This window comes from Ursus americanus, chromosome 21 (genome assembly GCF_024610735.1).
Source record: "Ursus americanus isolate L20-20 chromosome 21, mUrsAme1.1.p, whole genome shotgun sequence".
In the NCBI taxonomy this organism is placed as follows: domain Eukaryota; kingdom Metazoa; phylum Chordata; class Mammalia; order Carnivora; family Ursidae; genus Ursus; species Ursus americanus.
The window spans coordinates 44,785,475-44,809,257 of record NC_142147.1 but is presented as its reverse complement, the minus strand read 5'-3'; the positions used below and the strand labels follow the sequence as shown (position 1 = coordinate 44,809,257).

The window sequence follows — 23,783 nt, the reverse complement described above, 5'->3', positions numbered from 1 at the left end:
CGAGGTGCACGCCGGGAAGTGTAGTCCGTTCTCGGATCCGCGCGGCGGGAGGCGGCCCCAAACGCTGGCAGCCGGTTGGTGGCTCTTGCAAGCTCGGGGGTCCGGCTGATGGCGAGGCCTCAGTGGGGAAGACCCGGCTGGCAGGACATGTTTACTGTCCGTGGGGAAATCACAGCCATGTCTTTCCCCACCAGCTCTGGGTTCTTCTGCCTCAGCAGTCAAACCTAGTAGCCTCGAGAATTCCCCACCTCCCAGAATAGGAACTTCAATTTATTGGAAGCTTAATGCGCATCTTGTGCTAAGTGGTTTGCACGCGTGGCATCATTAAATTCTCGCAAAAACCCATTTTACAGAGGACGCATTGAGAAGCAAAGTCACTTGTCCGAGGCCACAGAGGTCTAAATGGCAAAGCAAGAATCAAAGGCGGATTTTTAAATTAAACATGATTTTTAAAAAACACCGCCTTCCCGTTTAAAGAATGAGGAAACTGAATCCTTCAGAGGTTCGGTGGCTAGCTCAAGATCTGTAAGTTTGTAAGCGGCAAAATTCTGGCCTTTTTCACATGGCTTCGTCTGAGTGGTCCGGAGGTCTGGAGGGAGGAGAGAAGAGAGGAACTATGATGGGCTCTGGTTCCCAAACTCCAAAGAACTACCCCCAACCTTCACACACACACACACACCCCCGCAGCGGACTCCTGGGAAGTTTTTCCACACTGAGAGGGAAGTGGATACCTGATCTCCTTGCTACATGTCAGGGAAACTTTGGACCTATCAAGAATGTTTGTTGGAAGATAGAGTCTCCGCTTATTCTGGCGGGTTCTGCCATGACTGATAGATGCATTCCTGAAAAAACTGGGAGTTCTACAAAACAGTGTGCTAAAAATAACAAGGCTTTATAGGAAAAAGAAAACTAGGGACAGACGGTTCAAAACGTATGCAACTTTATAATCAGAGAGCTACAAAACCAGTAAGGATTCTAATAGAAATACTAGCACAGGGGCGCCTGGGTGGCACAGCGGTTAAACGTCTGCCTTTGGCTCAGGGCGTGATCCCGGTGTTATGGGATCGGGCCCCACATCAGGCTCCTCCGCTATGAGCCTGCTTCTTCCTCTCCCACTCCCCCTGCTTGTGTTCCCTCTCTCGCTGGCTGTCTCTATCTCTGTCAAATAAATAAATAAATAAAATCTTAAAAAAAAATACTAGCACAGTTAAATTTCCACGGATATTCACGCTAGCATAAATTTCCACGGATATTCGCACTTAGCAACACCTTCAGTCCCTTTGCAATCTTTAAAGGCTGGGGCTCGTGCTTCCTTCTCAGAGATGCTGGTCTGGAGATATTAATTTCTAATGGAGACCATTTCCATCGAAATTAGAAATCTGATTTAGGGGTTGTCTTCATTAATCTGTTGTTTTGATATGAGAAAATATCATTGTGGTTTCTTCATCTGCATTCACATCTTGGCTACATACCATAACATTGCAGCAAGGATTATGGTCTTTGAAACCAACAAAAGGAGCCACTGTGGAGCTAAAGGAAGAGACTTCTGCAAATTTGCAGCTTTTTGTGTGTGAAGATATTCTTTGATCACTAAGGCTTCCCCTTTAACTGTGAAAAAGCTTGCCCCTGATTCAGAATATTAACTTCCTGGAGAAAGTTGCATATTAACCAACATGCTTGTGTTATGCGACATTGTTACTCTGTTTACCAATTGCTTATGGGTTGATTCAAATCAGAGAGAGTCAGGTGGGCAGCAGAACAGGTGGTTTCCAAGTGGCTGTCTAGACTTGGATGAGCAAGGGGACCTGGCTTGAGTCTAAACATCGTGGGGTCCTGTGGGGGGGGATGGGTAGTGGGATGGAACTTGTCAATTCCATAACAAATGCTTTGGATTTTGATTGGAATTGTAATGAATAAGTTATTAATTTGGGGAGAATTTATGATTTTGTAATCTTGAGTCTTCCATCTTGGACACAGGTATAATTTTCTCCTGGAATATCTTGTATATGCTTTCTCTGGTTCTTTCACTGGGAGTTTACTGTTTTTACTTATTTATTTATGACTTGGAGTTGTTCTTCTGATCAGTTACTGCTGTTGTGTTTTTTATTGCTTATCTTGGATCTGGCTCCCTTGTTGAACTCACTCTTACCTGTTTTAAGTCTCCATACTTTCCTGGCTCGATGATCCTGTTGCAGTAACAAAATGACAGTTTAGACTTTCCAATCTTTGTAACTCATTGCTCACCCCTTTCCCTTCGGCTAAGAGTTCCAATACAATGTTACGGATAGTGGTGATAATGAACAGTGCTTGTCTTGTGCCAGACTTTTTTTTTTTTTTAAGATTTTATTTATTTATTCGACAGAGATAGAGACAGCCAGCGAGAGAGGGAACACAAGCAGGGGGAGTGGGAGAGGAAGAAGCAGGCTCATAGCAGAAGAGCCTGATGTGGGGCTCAATCCCAGATCGCCGGGATCACGCCCTGAGCCGAAGGCAGATGCTTAACCGCTGTGCCACCCAGGTGCCCCTTGTGCCAGACTTTTAATAATATTTAATTTAGGTTGTTCTGCATTTGTTTTCAGAATGGGATTGGCCCCGGGGTTTTCTTTCTTGTGCTATCCTCCCCCAGTGTTGACATTAGGGAAATGATAGCTCTGTTCTATGATTTGGGGGAACCGTCTACCTTATTCTGCAATCTGGAATGACTTGTGGTACAGTGGAGTTATTTGCTCTTTGAACATTTGGTGGAACTTGACTATAAAGTCATCCATGCGTGGTGCCTTTTTGGTAGGTCTTTGTAATGTCAACTTCTGTGGATGTTGGTTTATTCACATTTATTACTTTCTCCTGGAATAGATTTTTATAATTTATATCTGCCTAGAACAACCTCTATTTTATGTAGGATTTCAGATTCATTGGCATAATTTTATACATTTTTTTATGATTCATTTGCATCTGAAGTTATATTTCCTTTGGTTTTCCTGATATTTATTTGTTCCTTCTCTTCTTTCTCTGGACCAAATCTTATAGTTTTATCAGTCTTTAAAAAACCCCAGCTTTTTGTTTACTGATAATCTCTCCTACTTATTTTGTGTGTGGGGGGATTTTATTTCACTTATTTCTGCTTTGTTGGCTCATTCTCCACCCCCCCCCCTTAATGTTTATTTTGTTATTCTGTGTACTCCAGGTTTTGATATGTGGTGCTTTCTTTGTCATTCAGTTCCCCAAAAGTGTAATGTCGATTAACCCCCAAATTTTTTAGAAATCTCTTTTTGGATATCTACATACCTGGAGTTTTCCTTGATTATCTTTTTGTAGTCGGTTGCTGATTTTATTCAATGAACATGTTCTGAATGATATAAATTCTTAGGGATGTGCTGAGATTTCCCTTTTGACCTAGTATGTGGGGGTTTTGTTTTGTTTTGGAAATGTTCTGTGTGTTTTTAAAGGATGTTCCTTCTGATTGTTGGGATCAGGGATCTGACTATACAGGTTTATCAGTTCTCTAATTCTTATTCACTATATCCTTACTTTTTTTTCCTGTTTTATCTGTTGGCTTCTGGAAGGTATAATAAACTCTCCCATTATTAGTGACGTTATGTCCATTTCTCCATTTAGCTGTATCAGTTTTTGCTTTATATATTTTGAAGTTATATTGTTAGGCGCATGAAGATTTATGATATTAGCATGACATCAGTGAATTATTCCTTCCATCAGTATGAAATATCCTTTGTCGTCCTTCCTTATGATTTTTGCTTGTATTGCTTCCTTTTCTTAACATTTCTCATTCGCTCGTTCTTTTTTTTTCTTTTTCTGAGAACTGATTTTACCATACTGTTTTATTTCTGACACACTATTAGCAGTAACTTGTGTAAAGCTATTTTTTAAAGTATTTTATTTATTTATTTGACAGAGAAAGACACAGCCAGTGAGGGAGGGAACACAAGCAGGTGGAGTGGGAGAGGAAGAAGCAGGCTCCCAGTGGAGCAGGGAGCCCGATGCGGGGCTAGATCCCAGGACCCTGGGATCATGCCCTGGGCTGAAGGCAGATGCTTAATGACTGAGCCACCCAGGCACCCCACGTAAAGCCATGTTTTATGTCATTTTTTTCTCCCATATCTCCCTTCCCACTTCTATCTCTTCTTCCACCTCATAGCCACACTTTCTAATGCGTTTAATTTGTGGTTATTGGAATGTGCCTATATTCCTAAAAGATGTATTGTGCTTTATATGCTTTTTTTATGTTTTTAATGTACAAAAGTGGTATTAATTGAATTTCTATTTTTACTTTTTTTTGCTCAATATTGTTTTTTGAAAAATATTTATTTATTTATTTACTTTAGAGAGAGATCACATGTGTGTGCACATGCACTGTGGGGGAAAGGCAGAGGGAGAGGGAGAATCTCAAGCAGATTCCCTGCTGAGGGTGGAGCCCAAGGCGGGGCTCAGTCTCATGACTCTGCGATCATAACCTGAGCCGAAATTAATAGTCGGACACTTAACTGTCTGGGCCACCTAGGTGCCCCACTCAATATTGTTTTAAGGACATTCCATGTTGTTGTTTATATGTCTGGTTCGTTGCTTCTTTTTTAAAAAATTTTATTTATTTTTAAGTAATCTCTACACCTAACTTGGGGCTCAAACTCAAAACTCCGAGATCAAGAGTTGCACACTCTTACCAGCTGAGCCAGTCAGGCGCCCCTGGTTCATTGCTTCTGACTGCTGCATAGCTCTCCAGTTTATTAACTCACCATCCTTAATTATTCACCAACTAAGGAAGATCTACACTGCCTTGAATTCTTTGCTACTACAGATAATACTTCAATCAACAATCTTGAACTTGTATCCTTTGGGACTTGTGCAAGAGTTTTTCTGGATTATACACCTAATATTGGGATTACTGGATCATAGAATATACATACTGCATTTTGTTTTTAAAGATTTTATTTATTTATTTGACAGAGAGAGAGACAGCCAGCGAGAGAGGGAACACAAGCAGGGGGAGTGGGAGAGGAAGAAGCAGGCTCCCAGCAGAGCAGGGAGTCAAATGCGGGGCTTGATCCCAGGACCCTGGGATCAGGCCCTGAGCCGAAGGCAGATGCTTAACGACTGAGCCACCCAGGCGCCCCTACATACTGAGTTATACCAACTGGAGGTGCAGGATAATTCCAAATTCCACATGTCTTCACTGACACTAGTTCCTTTCTGAGTTTCTATTTTATTTATTTTTTATTTTTTAAATTGTATTTTACTTTATTTGTTTTCCTCTCCAAGTTTCTAAATTTGGCTACTCTGATAGATTTAAACTAACATATTGTCATTTCCTAACTGATTATGAATGAGGTTGAATATCTCTTCAGACTTGTTAGCCATTTGGATTTTCTTTTGTATTAGTTGTCTATTTTATTTTTTGCCCATTTTTTCTATTGATTTTCCATTCTTAAAAATTTGCAGGATTTTGTTTATTCTGGAAATTAATCACTTTTTTTGGGAAGCCAAAAATATCTTCTCCCAGTTTTTCACTCATTAGTTAACTTTTTCAGTTATGTCTTTGTTTGGAAGAAAACTTTAATTTTAATATGTCACATTCATCTCATTTTCACTATATTGTTTATGATTTTCTACGCTTAAAAATCTTTATTCACTCCAAAGTCATAAAGATAGTCTACATTTTTCTACTAGCTGTATTGGGTTGAATTATTTGCACCTCCCCTTCCCCAAAATACATTGAAATCCTAAACCTCAGTATTCTAGAATGTGATCTAATTTGGAAATAGGGTAGTTGCCTATTACTTAAATTAAGATGAGGTAGGGGCCTGCCCTACTCCAGTGTGACTGGCGCCTTATAAGATGACAGCCATTAGAAGACAGACACACAAAGGGAGAAAGGCAGAAATTGGCATTACGTAGCTGCCACCCAAGGAACCCCAGAGATTGTCAGTGCATCGCCAAAAGCTAGAAGAGGCAAAGAAAGATTCGCCGCAGGTTTCGGAGGGAGCATGGCCCTACTGACCCTTGATTTTAAACTTCTAGCCTCCAAAACTGGGACATGATACATTTCTGTTAAGCCACCCGGTTTCTGGTATTTTTTGCTGGCAGTTCTGGGAAAGTAATAAGCTAGCTTTATAGATTTACCTTTTCTTTCTTTCTTTCTTTCTTTCTTTCTTTCTTTCTTTCTTTCTTTCTTTTTTTTTTAAGATTTATTTATTTGAGAGAGAGCGCGCGAGCAAGCACAAGCACAAGTGGGGGAGGGGGCACAGGGAAAAGCAGACTCCCCACCGAACAGGGAACCCCAATGATGTGAGGCTCTATCCCAGGACCCTGGGATCATGACCTGAGCCACCCACACACCCTTATAGATTTATCTTTAATATTAGGTCTCTAATCCATTTACTTGACCTTTGTATTATAGTGAGCGGTAGGGAACCCACTTTTCTTGTAAGGAGCCAGCTTCCCCAGTATCCATTAGCAATCGTCTCTTCCTTTCTGATTAGGATGCTTACTTTGAAATATTGCAAGTTATTTTAGGTACACGTGTCTATTTCTGGCCTCTCCATTCTGTTCCTTTGATCAGTTTGTCTGTTCATGTGCCATATCACCTTTGTTTTCTTTTGTGAACTCTGGCTTGTTAGTATATCTTATGTGACTCAGGAAATCCCTGCCTGTGCCCCCCTTTGGTCATTCTTTTTTTTTTTTTTTTAAGATTTTATTTATTCATTTGTCAGAGAGAGAGAGCACAAGCAGGGGGAGAAGCAGGCAGAGGGAGCAGCAGGCACCCCGCTGAGCAAGGACACACACACACACACACACACACACACACACACACACACACACACCCCGCTGCAGGACTGGATCCCAGGACCCCAGGATCATGACCCCAGCGGAAGGCAGACGCTTAACCAACTGAACCAGCCAGGCGCCCTCATGCCTTTTTAACTTTTATTACTATTCTGAGTAGAATCTTATTTTTTTTTTTGTTAGAGTTTTTAGTTGTTCGCTATTGGTATAGAGGAATGCTATTCATTTTTCCAATTTGATCTTTTATTTGGTCACTTTGCTGAATCTCTTATTAGTTTTAACAGTTTGGCGTTTCTATATGGAATGCCAGATCACATCCAAATGACAATTTTGTTTTTCCTCCTCCCTCTCCGTATATGCATATTTATATACGGATTTATAATGACTGTATTTATATCCATAGTAATATTTATAAGGACTTGTTGCAATGGCCAAGACCCCCAGGAGTGAACAGTGGTGGTGATGGAGGCCAGCTGTGTCTGTTTTACTGGTCTTAAAGGGAATGAGCTTAAGGTTCGATATCAAGTGTGAGGTTTGTGATAGATTAGTCTTTATCAAGTTATAGAAGTTCCTTTCTATTCCTCATTTTCTGGGAGCTTTTATCATAAATAGATGTTGAATTATATCAAAATTTTTTAAAATTGTCGCCTGTGGAGGCGACCATGTGACTTTATTCCATAATATATATACTTTATTGCATAATATAGTGCATTACATTGTTAACCTTTGATGTTTATTAAAACTACTCAATGCCATTTTATTTTTAACACATTGTTTTTGCTTATCTAATATCCTATTTAGGAATTATATATGCATTTAGAAACTAAAATGGGCCTCTAATATTGTTTTCCCGAATTGTTCTTATTCAGTTGAGGAATCAAGGATATACTAGCTTCATGAAATGAATTTCCCTCCCCCCCCATAATAATTTGCATATAGCAGGTATTATTTGTTCTCTGAAAGTTTCATAGAAACCCCCGGTAAATCTTTTGGGGCTGCTTTTAATTAAAATTTCTGGTTCTTTCATGGTTATTGGTCCATTCAAAGCCTACTGTGTCTTCTTGTTGTAGTATTGACATTTTCTATTCTTATGGGAATCTGTCCATTTTGTCAACATTTTAAAATGTATTGGTTTAGGGGCACCTGGGTGGGTCAGTTGGTTAAGCGTCTGACTCTTGATTTCGGCTTAGGTCACGATCTCAGGATTGTGAACTCAGGCCCTGCATCGGGCTCCATGCTGGGTGTGGAGCCTGCTTGATTCTCTCTCTTCCTCTACCTCTGCCCCTCCCCGCCCCCACTTGTGCACACACTCTCTCTCTTAAAAAAAAAAATGTATTGGTTAATAGAGTTTCAATTTTTGTTTTATTATTCTAAAAATATTTATATCTGTAGTTCTTTCTCCCTTTTCACTATGAATTATGTTTTTATTTGGCATCTTTCTTTTTTCTCTCCATCAGCTTTGCCTGGAAACAGTTCAAATAGCCCACTTTTGGGTTTTTGTTAATTTTTTCTGATTTTTCTACTGTATTTCTGCCTGAAAATGTTTTTCTTCTTGTTTTTTTTAGATTTTCTCTATTGTTTCATATGTAATTTATTTTTTAAGATTTATTTATTTATTTGAGAGAGAGAGAGAGAGTGCACGCGAGTGAGGGGGAGGGACAGAGGGAGAAGCAGACTCCCCACTGAGCAGGGAGCCCAACACAGGGCCTGATCCCAGAACCCCATGACCATGACCCGAGACGAAGGCAGACTCTTAACTGACTGAGCCACCCAGGTGTCCCCTCATATACAATTTCTTAAGCTAAGGCTTTCTTCACTGGTTTTCAATCTTCTTTGATAACAATGTTGAAAGGTAGAATTACCCTTGAAACACTGCTTTTGGTCATGCTTTTATTGCCATCCAGTTATAAGGATTTCTTTCTCTGATGTTTTGTTTTTAAACTCGAGAGTTATTTGTATTCTATTATTTAAGTTTTGGGGGCTCCTATATTTTTGCTTTTTAGAGCTGCCTGCACTAGAGTTCGGACTGAGATATAACAAAGAGAGTCCAGAACAGAATGCCTCCAAAGACATTTATTTCACGAAAAAGCCCCAGATCGGGCAGGTGGCCCCACCTCATAGTCCTACCTTTGCTATTGCCCTGCTCTGAGCATCATCCTGACTCACATGGCTGACGCCATCCCCCCGTCACCAAATTCACGTCCCAGTGTGTGAGAAGACAGAACTTGCAGTATGGAGCCATTAGCTTCCTTTTAGGGACACGACCCAGAAGACGCCCACCTTCCTTCTGCTCATATCCAATTGGCCAAAATTTAGTCATATGGCTCCAGGAGGCAAAGTGCATCAACTGGGGTTTGGTCAGAAAAACTGAAATTGAACCAGTAACGTGAACAGTCTATAAGCCAAGGAGAGAGGCCTCAGCAGAGATCAAACCCGCCAGCACCTCCATCTTGGATGCATCGCCTCCAGAACCATGAGAACATTAATTTCTGTCGTTGTTTGAGCCACTCAGCCTGTGGCACTTTGTCACAGCAGCCCAGTGAACGAGTACCGTCTCTGGTGCTATACTTTCAGACACAGTGTTTGCCCTGGAAGGAGGAACTGGGCCTTGACACAGGAGCCTTTCCAAAGCTGTTCACATCACACCCATAGCACAGCCCGGTTTGGCAGCCAGACTGAACAAGCCCAGGCCTGGGACGTGTCTCACGGATGCATCAGGATGTTTCTTTCTTCAGGGTGTCATTCACGTCCTTCTGCTCAGGAATGAATCTGAGGACAGGCAACATCTTGGTGAGGCTCCGGACTCTTCCAGCTGCCTTGGCGGGGAGGACCTGTGGGATGCACTGGGAAGGACTGGGGGAGAGGTGAGAACAGCAGGGGTGAGGATGAGGGAAGAGAGAAAGAAGCCCCCTCTCAGTCATGGAACCAGATTTCTTTCAGTGGGTGTGGGGGAGGAAGGCACTTTATGAGGTCTAGAAACACACAGAGGGAAATTCAGGAAGGGAACAGTGTCTGGAGAGTTCAGGACAAGGAATCCAGAGATGGCGCAAATGTCCCGCCTCTTCTGTCTCTCTCAATTAAGTCAGGAGGCTAATTTCCTCATAGCTAATTGCATCTGTTAATGTTGATTATTTCCTTCCCTCGGTCTCTATGTATGACAAATTCATTGTGTCACTGAAAAAATATTTACTGAGCGTGAGCACTGTACTGCCACAGAGCAGTGGTGCAGACAGCGCCTGCCTTCATGCTGCTCCAGTCTGGGTGGGCAGGAGGCGCACCGAACAAGCGCCACAGGGAGTGTTGAGTGTTTCACAGGCGCCACTAGGGGGGCGCTGCAGGAGCACTCGCACAGAAAGAATACTGGCTCTGAAGGCCTCAGTGAGGAAGTTGAGACCTGAGAGATGAACGGCGGGGGGGGGGGGGGGGGGGGGGGGAGTGGAGAGAGTTCCAGGCAAAGAGAACTGTGTTGTGAAAACCCTAAAGCAATTAAAGTGTCAGTGCATGGCACTGAAGAAGCCCAGGGGCTGGACTGTGGAGTGACCAGGACGGTGGTAGGGGCTGAGGCAGCAGGCGGGAGCCTGCTGGAAGAGCTTTCTAGGAAAAGGTAAGGGTGTTAGACTCCCCAAAGGCCAGTGGGAAACTATGGATTTAAGCAGCATGACTGGATTTGGGCCCTGTTTGTTGGTGAGATGATGGACTAATTGTACAGCAAGCTGCTGTAGTAGAAGTCCAGGCAGGAAATGATGGTGGCTTGGAGAAGGGTAGCTTCTGTGGGGACTGAGAGAAGTGAGAGAACTTCTGGAACATTCTAAAGGATCTGATAGGGGGTCAAGGAGAGGGAAGAGCTAAGTGTGACTCTCAGATTTCTCAGGAGACTGTGAAGAGCTGGAAGACAATAGGGTCTAGACATCACTCTACAAGGTCTGTCAAGGGGAAGCAAGATTTTTTTTTTTTAATAGAAGTATGGGGCTGCCAGGATGGCTCAGTCAGTTAAGCATCTGACTTTGGCTCAGGTCATGATCTGAAGGTCCTGGGATCGAGCCCCACTTTGGGCTCTGCTCAGCAGCCAGTCTGCTTTTCCCTCTCCCTCTGCCTCTCCACCCGCACATGCACAATGCACTCTCTCTCTTTCAAATAAATAAATAAAATCTTCAAAAATAGAAGTATGGAGAAGGATTAACAATATCTGGAAACACCACTGGGCTGCCAATATGATAACACATTGTATTATTGTTCACAATATTTGTTGTCTCTACTGAAGGATACCCGGTGGATATCAGGCTTGGCCATATGACTCACTTTAGCCAATGAAATGTGAACACAAGTGACATGCATCTTTTCAGAGTGGAAGATTCAAGAGCCAGCTCATGGTGGTCCATGTGTCTTTTCTCTCTGCCAGGGGATTGGCAATGTTTTAGAGGTTGCCCGTGAATGAAGGGACTGGGTCCATGGGCGAAGGTGTGGAGCAGAGCCCAGCCACCCTGCGTTGGACAAGGGGACACGAGTGAGTCTCTACCATCATGTGTGTGAACCACTGGGGTTTGGGCTCATTTGTTCCTGCGGCATATGGTGACCACCCCTCTCTTCTTCTAGACGTTGAGCTGTTTGGTGAGTTGGGGGAGTGGAGTGCCTTCAGTTAGGATTGTGGGGATATCTCCAGGGAAAGAGCTGGGTTTAGTTAGGGTTAAAGTCAGAGGGAATATTCAGGGAGTGGTTTGCAGGGGTCACTGTGGAAGAGTTTGGGAAGGATGGAGGGAGGCAGGAGATGGGCAGTGCAAAAGACAACACAGAGAACGATGGAGATGAGAGAGGGAAGCCGGGATGACGAAAGGGGACTGTACTGGGGGGATTCCCAAGGAAAGCAAGATGGGAACCGTGATGAATTTGGTCATGCCGCCCCGGGAGGGCGATGGGCTCTGAGGCTCAGAAGCTCATAGTGCTATGAAAACAGCCCCTCAGTCCCTCCCGCATCTCATGATGAGACTCATCTGGCCTGAGTTGTTCATTGCTCTACCCTGAATGCCAGCTATCTGTGGATGAATGAATTAATGAAATGTATGGACCTGTGCTATCGGTCAAATCTCTCCCATCAGCAGAGGGTGCCTCTCAGCGGTCTGTAGACCAAGGCTGACTCTCAGCTCATGTTTAGTGACCATGAGCAAGTTACCCAACCTCTCTGACCTTGGTTGCCGTAGCTCTAAAATGGGATAATAATAGTTCTCTAACTCCTGGGGCTGTTCTCAGAACTAAATGAGATGCTGGACAGCCATCCAGATTTTTGGCAATTCTTTTGTCCTAATTTTAGTAATGACATCTATGCTGGCGCCCAGTGCAGACAAATATGTCACTCCTCTCCACTAGAATGCCACCCATTTCCCTCCCCCCAAGCTTTCTGCCCCCAGCCTTAGCAGAGAGGAAAAGCAACTTGTCCAAAGACCCTCTGGGCAGATTGAAGACCCAACCCAGGGCTTTTCCTACTATACCTGAACAAATCACCACCGTCTTAGAGGCTTAAAACAACACCAATTTATTATCTTCTAGATCGAGAAGCCAGAAATCTGAAACGCGTCTCTCTGGGCTAAAACCATGGTGTCACAGGGCTGCATTCCTTCTGGAAATTTGAGGGGAGAATCCATTTCTTGCCTTTTCTAGCTTCTGGAAGCCACCTGTATTCCTCGGCTTGTGGTCCCTTCCTCCATTCTCAGAGCTAGCGGTGGCACCACCTCCACATCCCCTTCTGACCCTCCTGCCTCCCTCATTCACTAATGAGGACCCTGGTGGTTACATTGGGTCCACTTGGCTAATCCAGGATAATCTTCTCAACTCAAAATCCTTAATCCTTCATCACATCTGCAAGCTTCCTTTTGCCAGGAAAGATAATACCTTGGCAGGTTCCAGGGATTTGGGCATGGGCATTTGGGGGGGGGGCATAATTTTGCCTACCACAGAGGGCAAGTTGGAAATTGGCTCTCAGGCCTCAGGGACTCTTTACATCCCTCCCAGTCTCCCCAGCTGTGTGCTAATCTCATTTTTCTTTCCTTCTTTTTCCCATTTATTTCTGGCCCTACAACTCATTTTTTTTAAAAAAAGATTTTATTTATTTACTTGAGAGAGAGAGAACACAAGCAGGGGGAGAGGCAGAGACAGAGAATCTCAAGCAGACTCCTCACCGAGCATGGGACCCAATGCGAAGCTCAATCCCACAACGCATGACAGCATGACCTGAGCTGAAACCAAGAGCCAGATGCTCATTCCACTGAGCCACCCAGGTGCCCCTACAGCTCATTTTAAAACAGATATCATCAGCTGGAGGCATTTGCTCCAAATCCCCTAATCCTTATGAATGGTGGTCCAGGTTAAGGCCCCCTTTGATTCTGTCCACCTGAACGAGCTTGATCAGACAGGGTCTCTGGGTGGATCCTCATCCAGGGGAGCACAGCCCAAGAGAAATCGAATGTGAGCCACCAACGTGAGTCACATATGCAATTTCGAAATTTCTAGGAATCTCATAAAAAAAAAGTAAAAAGAAATAAGTGGAATTAATTTCAGTGATATGCTTTTTATTTAATCAAATATAACAAAAATACCATTTCAGATGCATCCAATATAAAACTTATTAATGAGATAGTTTATATTAAGCCTTTGAAATCTGGTGTGTATTTTATACTGCAGCACATCTCAGTTCAGACTGGCCAACTGTGCCGGCGGCTACCATGTTGGATGGTATGGGCCTAGAACAAAAGCTTTGCAAGGGCCCCGGGCCTAGAGCAGTCCCTGGTACAATAGGGCCTTTAGATCTGTTGAATGCAAGAGCTAAAGGCTTAGGTTCTTTTCCGTATCCCTGGACAGCTGACCCCCGGAAGGAAGGAAGCCTAAAGAGGCGGGTCCCTTCTATCTGATTTGCATAACCCCTCCCAGGCATTTATAATTCAAGCAGTTTCTCTCTGCTGGTTCCCACTGGGTCTACTCCTACCCGGACAACCTTGAAAAATGCACTGTGGAGCTGTGCTCTGTGCTTAGTCCTACCTGGAAGGTAAAGGACAGAAAGGGAACGCTCCATGGAGCCAATTCCCTGGGGACCTCTGGGGGTGGGTGGGTCAAAAAGAGTGTCCCCAAACATGTCTTACCCAAGACGCTTGTGATCTGGTTCTGGTCTCTATTCACCTCCTGCCTTATCACCTTGTTAGGGACTAAACTGTGTCTACCCCCTCCCCCCAAATCTGTGTGTTGATGGCCTAACCCTCAAGGTGACTGAATTTGGAGATGGGGCCTTTAGGGAGGTAATTAAGGTTAAATGAGGCCATAGGGGTGGAGCCCTAATCCCATGGGACTGGTGTCCTTGTAAGAAGAGGAAGAGACACCAAGGATGCGCACACACCCAGAAAAGGCCATGTGAAGACACAGGGAAGCCATCTGCAAGCCAAGAAGAGAGGCCTTAGGAGAAACCGGCTTCGCGGACACTTGATCTTGGATTTCCGGCCTCCATAACGGTGGGACAGTAAATGTCTGTTGGCTAAGCCCCCCTTCCCCCCCTCCGTCTGTGGTGTTCTGATATGGCAACAGCAACAGCCAACCAATAACACAAGCCCCTGCTCTTGCCCATCCTCAGCGCTGCCCTCCAGCTATGCACCTGTCCTTCAGCAAGTTAAACACACAGTTGCCACTTTGCTCAGCAATTCCGTTGTGAAGTAAACGCCTAAATGCCCAAGAGATCTGAACACACGTTCACACAAAAACCCGTACACGAACGTTCACAGCAGCATTGTTTGTAGTGGTCAGAAGGTGGAAACGGGCGCCTGGGTGCCTCAATTGGCTAAGAGTCCAATGCTTGATTTCAGCTCAGGTCAGGATCTCAGGGTCATGAGATCGAGCCCCGCATCGGGCTCCACGCCCTGCATGAGATTCTCTTGAGATTCTCTCTCTCCCTCTGCCCTCCTGCCCACCCCTTAAAAAAAAAAAAGTGAAAACAACCCAAATGTTCATCAGCTGATGAATGGATAAACAAAATGTGGTCTAAAATGAAATATTATTCAGCCATGAAAAGGGATGAAATTCTGAGACATGCTATCACATGGCTGAACCTTGACAACATTATGCTTGCTGAACGAAATTAGACCTAAAAAGACAAATGTTGTTATTCTATTTATATGAATTGTCCAGAAAAGGCAGATCCGTAGAGACAGAAAGTGGATTCGTGGCTGCCAGGGAATGAGGGAAGAGGGGACCGGGGAGTGACTGCTAGTGGGGATGGGGTTTCTTTTTGGGGTGACAAAAATATGCTGGTCATGGGGTGCAGCACACTGAGAATGTGCTGAAAACCACTGACTTATACCTTGAAAACGCTGAATTTGATGGCATGCCCGTGACATCTCAGTGTTAAGAACCACATGCTGCCATATTGGATTTCCTTCAGCTCCCTGATTCTGCTGTATCACGTCACCTCTGAACCTGCATGTGCAGTTCATTCTACTCATCACCACCTCCCTTTCCCCCTACTGGTAAAATTCAGGCTCTACAGCGTCCAGGAAGAGAGGGCTTTGCAGGTGAGAGTTGTCGTATTGTCTGCATTGACTTTAAGATACTTCCATGCATGCTGAGGAGCGGAGCTGGGGTTGAGGATGGGCAGGGCGGGCAGTGGGGTGGGGTGGGGAATTGTTTTCACTATAAACTCGACGTAGATCTATTCTTTATTTTATTTTATTCATTTTTATTATTTTTTTAAAGATTTTTAAGTAATCTCCACACCCAACGTGGGGCTCGAACCCACAACCCCGCGATCAAGAGTCACACACTCTTTTGACTGAGCCAGCTGGGCGCCCCTCTAGTTTTTATTTTAAAAGAAAGAAGAGTATTGTCAAGATGGTTATTAAAAATTGGAAGAAAAAAAGACACCTGGGACAGAGTGATGGCTGTGTGGGCGTGCTGTTTGGATCTACACTGCATGTGGGATTGTTATCGTTTGAAGGACCCTAATTGCAGGGCCACACTCCCGAGGTGGCTGCTAGGGGCATTTAATGATTTTTCCCGGCAGGCAACACAGAGGGTCTTTTATTTATTTTTTTTTAAAGGTTTTATTTATTTATCTGACACAGAGAGAGAGACAGCCAGCGAGAGAGGGAACACAAGCAGGGGGAGTGGGAGAGGAAGAAGCAGGCTCCTAGCGGAGGAGCCTGATGTGGGGCTCGATCCCAGAACGCCGGGATCACGCCCTGAGCCGAAGGCAGATGCTTAACGACTGAGCCACCCAGGCGCCCCAATCTTTGAACTAGCATAACAGATCTTAGACTTGCTTTCACTTTAGTAAGATGAGTGATAGTCAAGATGTAGACTGAGTAGACACACTAAAGAGGCTCCAGTCCTGTGAGTCCAAGAGCCTCTACTCTTGGCGATCGCACCATAGCCTTGGAGTTTTGGGACCCTGCACCCCCTGGTATGGGGGTTGCTGCCTTCTGATTGTGATGAGACTGGCTGACCTATGACTACCGTACAGTTTCATCTGTTTCCAGAGAACCTTTCATACAACAATGTGCCTCACATGGCAGAAACTGGGCCTCACCGATTGTACGGGGGAGGCTGTATGGCTGCTGTATTGTGGGTCTGCCAAACAGTGTTATATAGTGACAGCACTCAGACAAGCCGTGTTTTGAGGAGACACACTCCCTGGCAGTGAGTTGTGGGCTGGACACCTAGTGCTCTCAATGACGGGGCGACCGACATCTCCAATGACTGTGAATGGCCAAGCTGGCTGTGAGGGATGAATTGTGCCCTCCCCCGCTTTGCCCCCATGAATGTGTGGAAGCCAAACTCCCAGTACCTCAGCATGTGAAAGAGAGGTCTTTACAGAGGTATCAAGTTAGAATGAGGTCATGAGGGTGGCCCGAACCCAATAAGGCTGGTATCCTTATAAGAAGAGGAGATTTGGACGCAGGCACGCATAGAGGGAAGAGGATGTGAGGAGGCAGGTAGAAGATTCTGGAACAGATCCTTCCCTCTCAGCCCTCAGAAGGAACCAGCCCTCCTAGCACTGTGTAAGCCTCCCAGTCTGTGGTCCTTTGTTACAACGGCCCCAGCAAACTAATACACAAACTAATTACGTGCATTTGCAGCAAGGTGTCACCTGCCAACTGTGGTCACTGGGTTGGTGACACTTCTGTCACCCAAGAACCGCTCTTTCTTCCTTAGTCCCCATCCTCGCTGTAGCAGGGTCTCAGCAAGCTTCTCCTTTTATTACAAAGGCATTGTGGCCTCTGTGACTGCTAGGTCTCTCAGAGTTCTAGGCCACCCCAAGGCGCCAGCGGAGCCACGGCCACAGTGTGGGACCTGCTGAACTGTGGGGGCAGGGCCCTGCCTCCACGCAGCCTTGCAGCCGCTGCTTGGGGACATGGACGCAGGAGGCATTGCAAGCAGCAGGCCCAGGCAGTTGGCTGGAAACCCAGAGGGGCTCTTCTGCTTTGCTGTTCCTTTGAGGGGCATTTGCTGTTAGGATACCCGAGGCCAGCACTTGACCCCGCTTAATTAGCTCTTTCCCATGTGGTGTGCCCCCAAGGCCCAGGAAAGTTACTCTGGTTTTTCAAATGACTTCACAGCAAGAGTCAGAGGGATGGAGGGTGGTGTGGCTGAGCGGCTCTTACCTGGGTCCTTCTTTTGGAGAATATTTTCTTTTTTTCTGGGGGAGACACTAGCAGCAGCCAAGCTAGCTGGTCAGCGGGGTGCATTTTGGGGAGAAGACAGAGCTGCCCCAGAACAGCTAGGAGACAGAAGGAATCCGAAGCAAGGGACTTACTGGGCAAGAAACCTGCTGTAGGTCAGATCACTGTCAATCACTGAACATATTACTGCTTTTAGTTCTTAAAACTATGAAGTGAGTACCACTGACCATACTTCAAAGTAAATCGCTCCAAAAGCGAACATTTAAATTCTATCTAAAATCTCAAGCCGTGGGATGCCTGGGTGGCTCAGTCAGTTAAGCGTCTGCCTTTGGCTCAGGTCATGATCTCAGGGTCCCAGGATCGAGCCCCACATTGATCTCCCTGCTCAGTGGGGAGTCTGCTTCTCCCTCTCCTCCTGCCTCTCTCCCCTGCTTGTGCTCTCTCTCTCTCTCTCAAATAAATAAAATCTTAAAAAAAAATTCTCAAGCCCTATGCTTTGGATCTAATACACATCACCTCATGAAATCCTCACTGGGATGGATGAGGTCGGAGCCGTCATTACCCTCCCTGTTCTGTGGGAAAGGCAGGCAGGTCCCGGGCAGTTGGATCCTTTGCACAAGGCCACAGGTTGGGCAACTGCTGAGTTGCTCTGACTTCAGAGCACCCACTCATACCCACCGCACTCCGCCTCCCGGTCAGCTGAGACTCGCATAACCATAAACTTGCTCGAGGTGAAATAGTCACGATCTGGGGCTGCCTTGGAACTCATCAAAAGCGCTGTAGCATGCACTCAACAAATATTTGATAAGCATCCACCCTAAGGAAAGATATTGTGACCCCCCGCCCCGCGAGGAAAGATAACGTGCAATCTGGAGACCAAAACCTACAATTACTGCCCAAAAGGAGGCTCGGCATAGTGGAAAGACAGTCATGCAGTTATAACCCCACTCAATGGACGAAAAGGTGCCGAATCCTGTGGGATCCTCTAAAGAACCTCGAGTTGGCCTTGAAAGTCCTCACAAATGAATTTATGTGGGAGAAACACCAAACAAGACTGGCCAGAAATCACTTTTTTTTTTTAAAGTATTGCCGTAGAAAGAGAGAAGAAAAGCAAAATCACTCTTAACCACATGATCATACAAGAAACCTAATTAATAATAGCCTTTGAGTTTAAGAACAAGCTTAATAGGGGCACCTGGCTGGCTCAGTGGGAAGAGCGGGCAACTCTTGATCTTGGGGTTGTGAGTTCGAGCCTCATGTTGGGTATAAGAGATTACTAAAAAAGAAACAAGCTTAGTTAACTACTTTTGAATTTTTTATATCATCAGATACGATTTTATAAACCATTTCTAATTTTCAAACCAACCATTGCTGTTCATCTATAGAATTCATCTAAAAGTGTTTGGGGCCTTAAAAAGACTTCAGGTATAAATATCTTTAACAGGAAAGAAAAACTAGCAAGTTTCATTAGCACTGGGAGTCTTCTCATCTTTTTTCTCCTTGGGTGTTAGAAGCTCGAGAACAGTAAATACTGTCAAATTCAAAAATACATTTGCTTTGAGATTTCCTCTGGCCTTCAAATTCAGCTAATGCTTTATCGATTGAAAACTAATTTCCGTTCTTAAAGGGGGAAGCACATCTTCGATCTGTTGTTTTTCTCTAGAAAGGGGGTTTATGTGTTTCTCACCCAGATGCGGGAATAGTCTATTCGAAGCATAGCAACTTGGGAATATGATTTGCTTTAGGAAAGTAAGATTTATATATTTCTGGAACATAAAGTTCAGGAGGGGGGATGAGGCTAGGCTGTAACTGCAAATAACTTAGTTTTTTGTTTTTGATTTAAAAAAATAACTTCAAAGAGCCTTTTATGCTGCATTAAAAAGCTAGATTTCAGGGGCGCCTGGGTGGCTCAGTTGGTTAGGCATCCAGCTCTTGATTTTGACTCAGGTCATGATCTCAGGGTCATGAGATTGAGACCTGCAATGAGCTCTGCGCTCAGCGGGGAGTCTGCTCGAGATTCTTCCCTGCTCCATCTGCTCCTTCCCCCGCGCTCTCTAAATAAATAAATAAAATCTTCCCCAAAAGCTGGAATTCCACTGGAGTTGGCTGGTAGGCAGTAAAGAGGAAAAGTTCTGTTACTTTGCCTACTCGTGGCCCTACTCTTGGTACTGGTCATCGACTATGTGGAGGATTTTCCCACAGCTAGAAGTTCTCCAGTTCTCTGGAGACACTGAACACTTGACTGGATGTGTTATAATTCAATTTAATTCTGACTCAATCTATCTGGAGTCAGCACAAGACCTCACACATTCAGGGCTCAGTCCCGCAAGACTGGCCCCTCCCCAGATGCCAGTCGAAAGTTCTGGCTGTACAGGTTACTTGCAACTTCCGTCTGACTTGTATACAAATTGCGGTTCCCGTGACCCCGTCCTTGGGGGTCCATAATTTGCTGGAACAGCTCACAGAACTCAGGAAAACAGTTCACTTACAGGATCACTTGTTTATGATAAAGGATTCAACTCAGGGACAGCCAGATGGAAGGGACGCAAAGGGCAGGAGGTGGGGAGAGGGGTGTGGAGCTGCCACGCTCTCTCCAGGGATGCCACCCTCCTGCCATCTCCCCGTGTTCACCAGCCTGGAAGCTCTTAAAAGCTCTGAGTGAAGCTCATTACTTAGGCATGACTGCTTAAATCATTGGCCTTGGTGGGGGGTGCCTGGGTGGCACAATCAGTTAAACATCCGACTCTTGGTTCTGGCTCAGGTGTGATCTCAGGGTCCTGAGATGGAGCCCCTCATTGGGCTCCTTGCTCAGCTTGGAGTCTAATTAAGATTCTTTCTTCCTCTGCCCCCGCCCCCCTGCTCATGAACTCTCTCTCTCTCTCTCTCTCTCTCTCTCTCTCTCTGTCTCTAAAATAAATAAACAAATCTTTAAATCATTGGCCTTTGGGGATTAACTCAACCTCTAGCCTCTCTTCCCTTCTTGGAGGTCAGTGGGGGCAAGGCTGAAAGTTCTCGGAGGTCAGTTCTCTGGCAAACCGCCCCCAACCTAGGGGCTTTCTGAAAGTCGCCGAATTAACCCAAAGGCAGGTGGGGTTGAAAGGGGGCTTGTTTTGAAGAGCCAAAGACGTTCCTTCCACTTCATCACTCTTATACCACTTAAGGAAATCCAGGGGTTTTAGGGACTCTGTGTCAGGAAGGGGGACAAAGACCAAACATATGTTTCTCACTCTAAATCACAAAGTCACGGACAGCTATTGAAAGGTTTTTGGCAAGAGTCGGAAACGATCGGTTTTCCCGATGTGTAAAGTGCCCTTGATGGCACCCCAGGGATGGACTGTAGAGGACCCAGAAGACCATGAGGAGTCAGTATCAATGATGAAGCTATTCTCTCTGAGCTCCAACCCCCGCCCCTTCCTCTGCTCTGCGTTGTGATGTGGAGCTGGGAAACCACAGTTCTGCTCTGCCAGATGGTTCTCTGTGAGATCCTGGCAATAGCGTTTGCTAGACTGCAGAAGTCAGGTGATTAACTCGTTCCGCTTGGCCCAGGACTTTTCCCAGCTTTAGCACTCAAAGTTCTGCCTCCGGGGAACCCCTTCCCCCGGATGGTTGGACACCCTATACGCAGAAGGAACTTGCCTGCTGTTTCCGAGCGCGTTCCCCCAGCCATGCTTCTTCCTGTGCCAGCACCCCCAAGCCAGTCTCTAGTTTGCTAGCGCGTGCAAGATCAGGTTCATCACAAACAGCAGCACCAGCCCGCGGGTGCCCTCTCTTTAGCGTCTCTAGGGGGCGCTAGCTGCTTCCTGCAGCTGCTAACTTCTATGGTATCCCGGGGCTGGGCCTCTCAGAGCGTGGTCCCCTCACCAGCAAGCAGGGTCAGCAGGCCCCAGGGAACTTGTGAGACATGCAGTTTCAGGCCCACCCCCCAGACCCATCAGAGACTCGGACTCAGGCCCAGCAGTCTGTGTTTTAACAACCAGGTCTTCCAGGCTATTCGGCTGAAGTTTAAGAACCTCCGTCTCAGAGTCCTCTTTTGTACCCTCAGTCGCCTAGATAATAGCTTTATATCAAGTTGGCAATTCCTTAGTTATATTCCATGTGTTAAAGTCTCTCTGTTAAGGGACGCCTGGGTGGCTCAGTTGGTTAAGCGGTTGCCTTTGGCTCAGGTCATGATCTCGGGGTCCTGGGATGGAGCCCCCGATCCGGCTCCTGCTCAGAGAGGAGTCTGCTTCTCCCTCTGCCCCTCCCCTGCTTGTGCTCTCTCTCTCTGTGTCTCTTTCAAATAAATAAAATCTTAAAAAAAAAAAAGTAATCTCTACACCCAACATGGGGCTTGAACTCAAAACCCCGAAATCAAGAGTCGCATGCTCCACTGACTGAGCCAGCATGGTGCCGCTCAGCGTAGTTTTTAATTTGTGGTTTTAAAAAATTATTAGTGAGGTGGACCATATTTTTATATCCATAAAGGGCATTGACATTTCCTTATATGGTGAGCTTTCTGTTCATATATCCTTCCCACTTTCAAAACGTTTCTTGGTCTTTTCCCCCTCGTTTAAAAAAAATATTTATTTATTTATTTATTTATTTATTTATTTATTTATTCGAGAGAGAGAGAGAGAGAGAGAGAGTGAGAGAGAGCACGAGTGGGGGTGGGGAGAGGGAGAAGCAGGCTCCTAGCTGAGCAGGGAGACCGACGCCGGGCTTGATCCCAGGACCCAGGGATCATGATCTGAGATGAAGGCAGACACTTAAAGGACTGAGCCACCCAGGAGCCTCACCCCTCAATTTTTAGATGCTTTTTTTGTATCTTAAGGATATGAACCCTTTGTGATACAAGTTGTAAATATTTTTCTCATTTTGTCATCTGTACTTTTTAGTTTGTGTAGGGTGGTTTAAGTTTTGAAGTTGCCAAATGTTTTCATTTTTGTTCGGTCATTTAACAAGATTCTCTTTTCGTCTTTTGACAAATTTTTGGAAATTCTGATGAACAGTTTGGAAATTTTCCCCAGCTCCTGCGTCATTGGCAGACTCAGCAGTGTTTTATTATTTGAGGGTTATATTTTTTCACTTAGATCTTTGATACACTAGTATACATTATACAGTATAGTATCAAATGTATTTACATAAGCAACTGGTTCTATTTCTGGATTTTATAATTTTTCCCTTGATCTGTATGCTTATTCATGTACCAATAACACATTGTTTTATATCGGTTTTAGTATCTGGTAGAGTTACTCCCTGGGCTTTTCCTTCTCCTCCTTCTTCTTTTTCAGTTTCCCCCCATCTTTGCGTGTCGTACTTCCAGATGAACCCATAATCAAGTTGTTTGGGTCTAGGAAGAAACCTCGATGATATTTTTATTAGGATTGTGGTACATTTGTAAACTAACTCGGGGGCGATTGACCTGTTTGGAATGTTGGCAGAAGATCGGTTTCCATCCTCGGAGTCCAGGCGCCATCTGGTGGCCACTGCGCACAACAGCAATATTGTCTTTTAAAAAGCCACTCAAAGCAATAAACATTTATTATCACACGCACTTTCTGTGAATCAGGTACCGGGGAGGCTTGGATGAGTGGTTCTGGCTTAGAGCACTGGCAGTGAAGACATTTTCCAGGGCTGCAGTCATTAGAAGGCTTGACTGGGGCTAGGGGATCCCCTTCTAAGATGGCGCAGTCACACTCGCGGAAGACAGTGGCCTTCTCCATAGCATGCATCTGGCCTCCCCCAAAGCAGGTGGACCCAGAGAGACTGAGGCAGAAGCTACAATACTAGATAATTTTAGATTTGGAAGAAAGTTGAGATCGTACAGGGAGTTCCTCACCTGATGTTAACATTATAATACAACGATCAAACCCAGGACATGAGCATCGGCATCATATTATTAACTAAACTGCCCACCTGATTTGAGTTTTAACAATCTTTCTACTGATGTCCTTTTTCTGCTCCAGGATCCAACCCAGGATTCCACACTGCATTTATTTGTCACGTCTCCTTGGCCTCCTATAGTCTGTCGCAGTTCCTCTGTATTTCCTGGCCTTTCATGACGTTGACACTTTTGAAGAGTACAGCTGTTTTGCAGAATGTCCCTCAAGTTGGGTGTGTCCACTGTTTTTCATGGTTGAACTGAATTACGCATTTTTGCCAAGAATACCACAGGAATGATGTTGTGTCCTCAGCGCGTTATGTCCGGGGCTTCCTGATGTCCGTGTGTCCTATCACGGGCGATGTTGACCTTGACCACTTGGTTGTAGTGCTGTCTGCTGCACTTCTCCACTATAAAGGTACTGTCTTTCCCTTTGTAATTAATAATTATATTCAGGGAGATACTTTGAGACTATACAC

At 45.1% G+C, this 23,783-nt stretch overlaps 1 protein-coding gene across 1 annotated transcript in view; it reads left to right on the top strand.

The window, feature by feature from the left end:
• Nucleotides 1-6,816: 6,816 nt before the first annotated feature.
• The window catches only part of LOC123784112 (uncharacterized), a 78,844-nt gene continuing 61,877 nt past the window's right edge, over nt 6,817-23,783 (top strand). The window contains exons 1-2 of the mRNA XM_087870787.1: nt 6,817-9,585; nt 11,195-11,299. Of these exons, the coding sequence (XP_087726913.1) occupies nt 11,244-11,299 (56 nt within the window). The 5' untranslated portion in view covers nt 6,817-9,585; nt 11,195-11,243. The remainder of the gene's footprint in view (nt 9,586-11,194; nt 11,300-23,783) is intronic.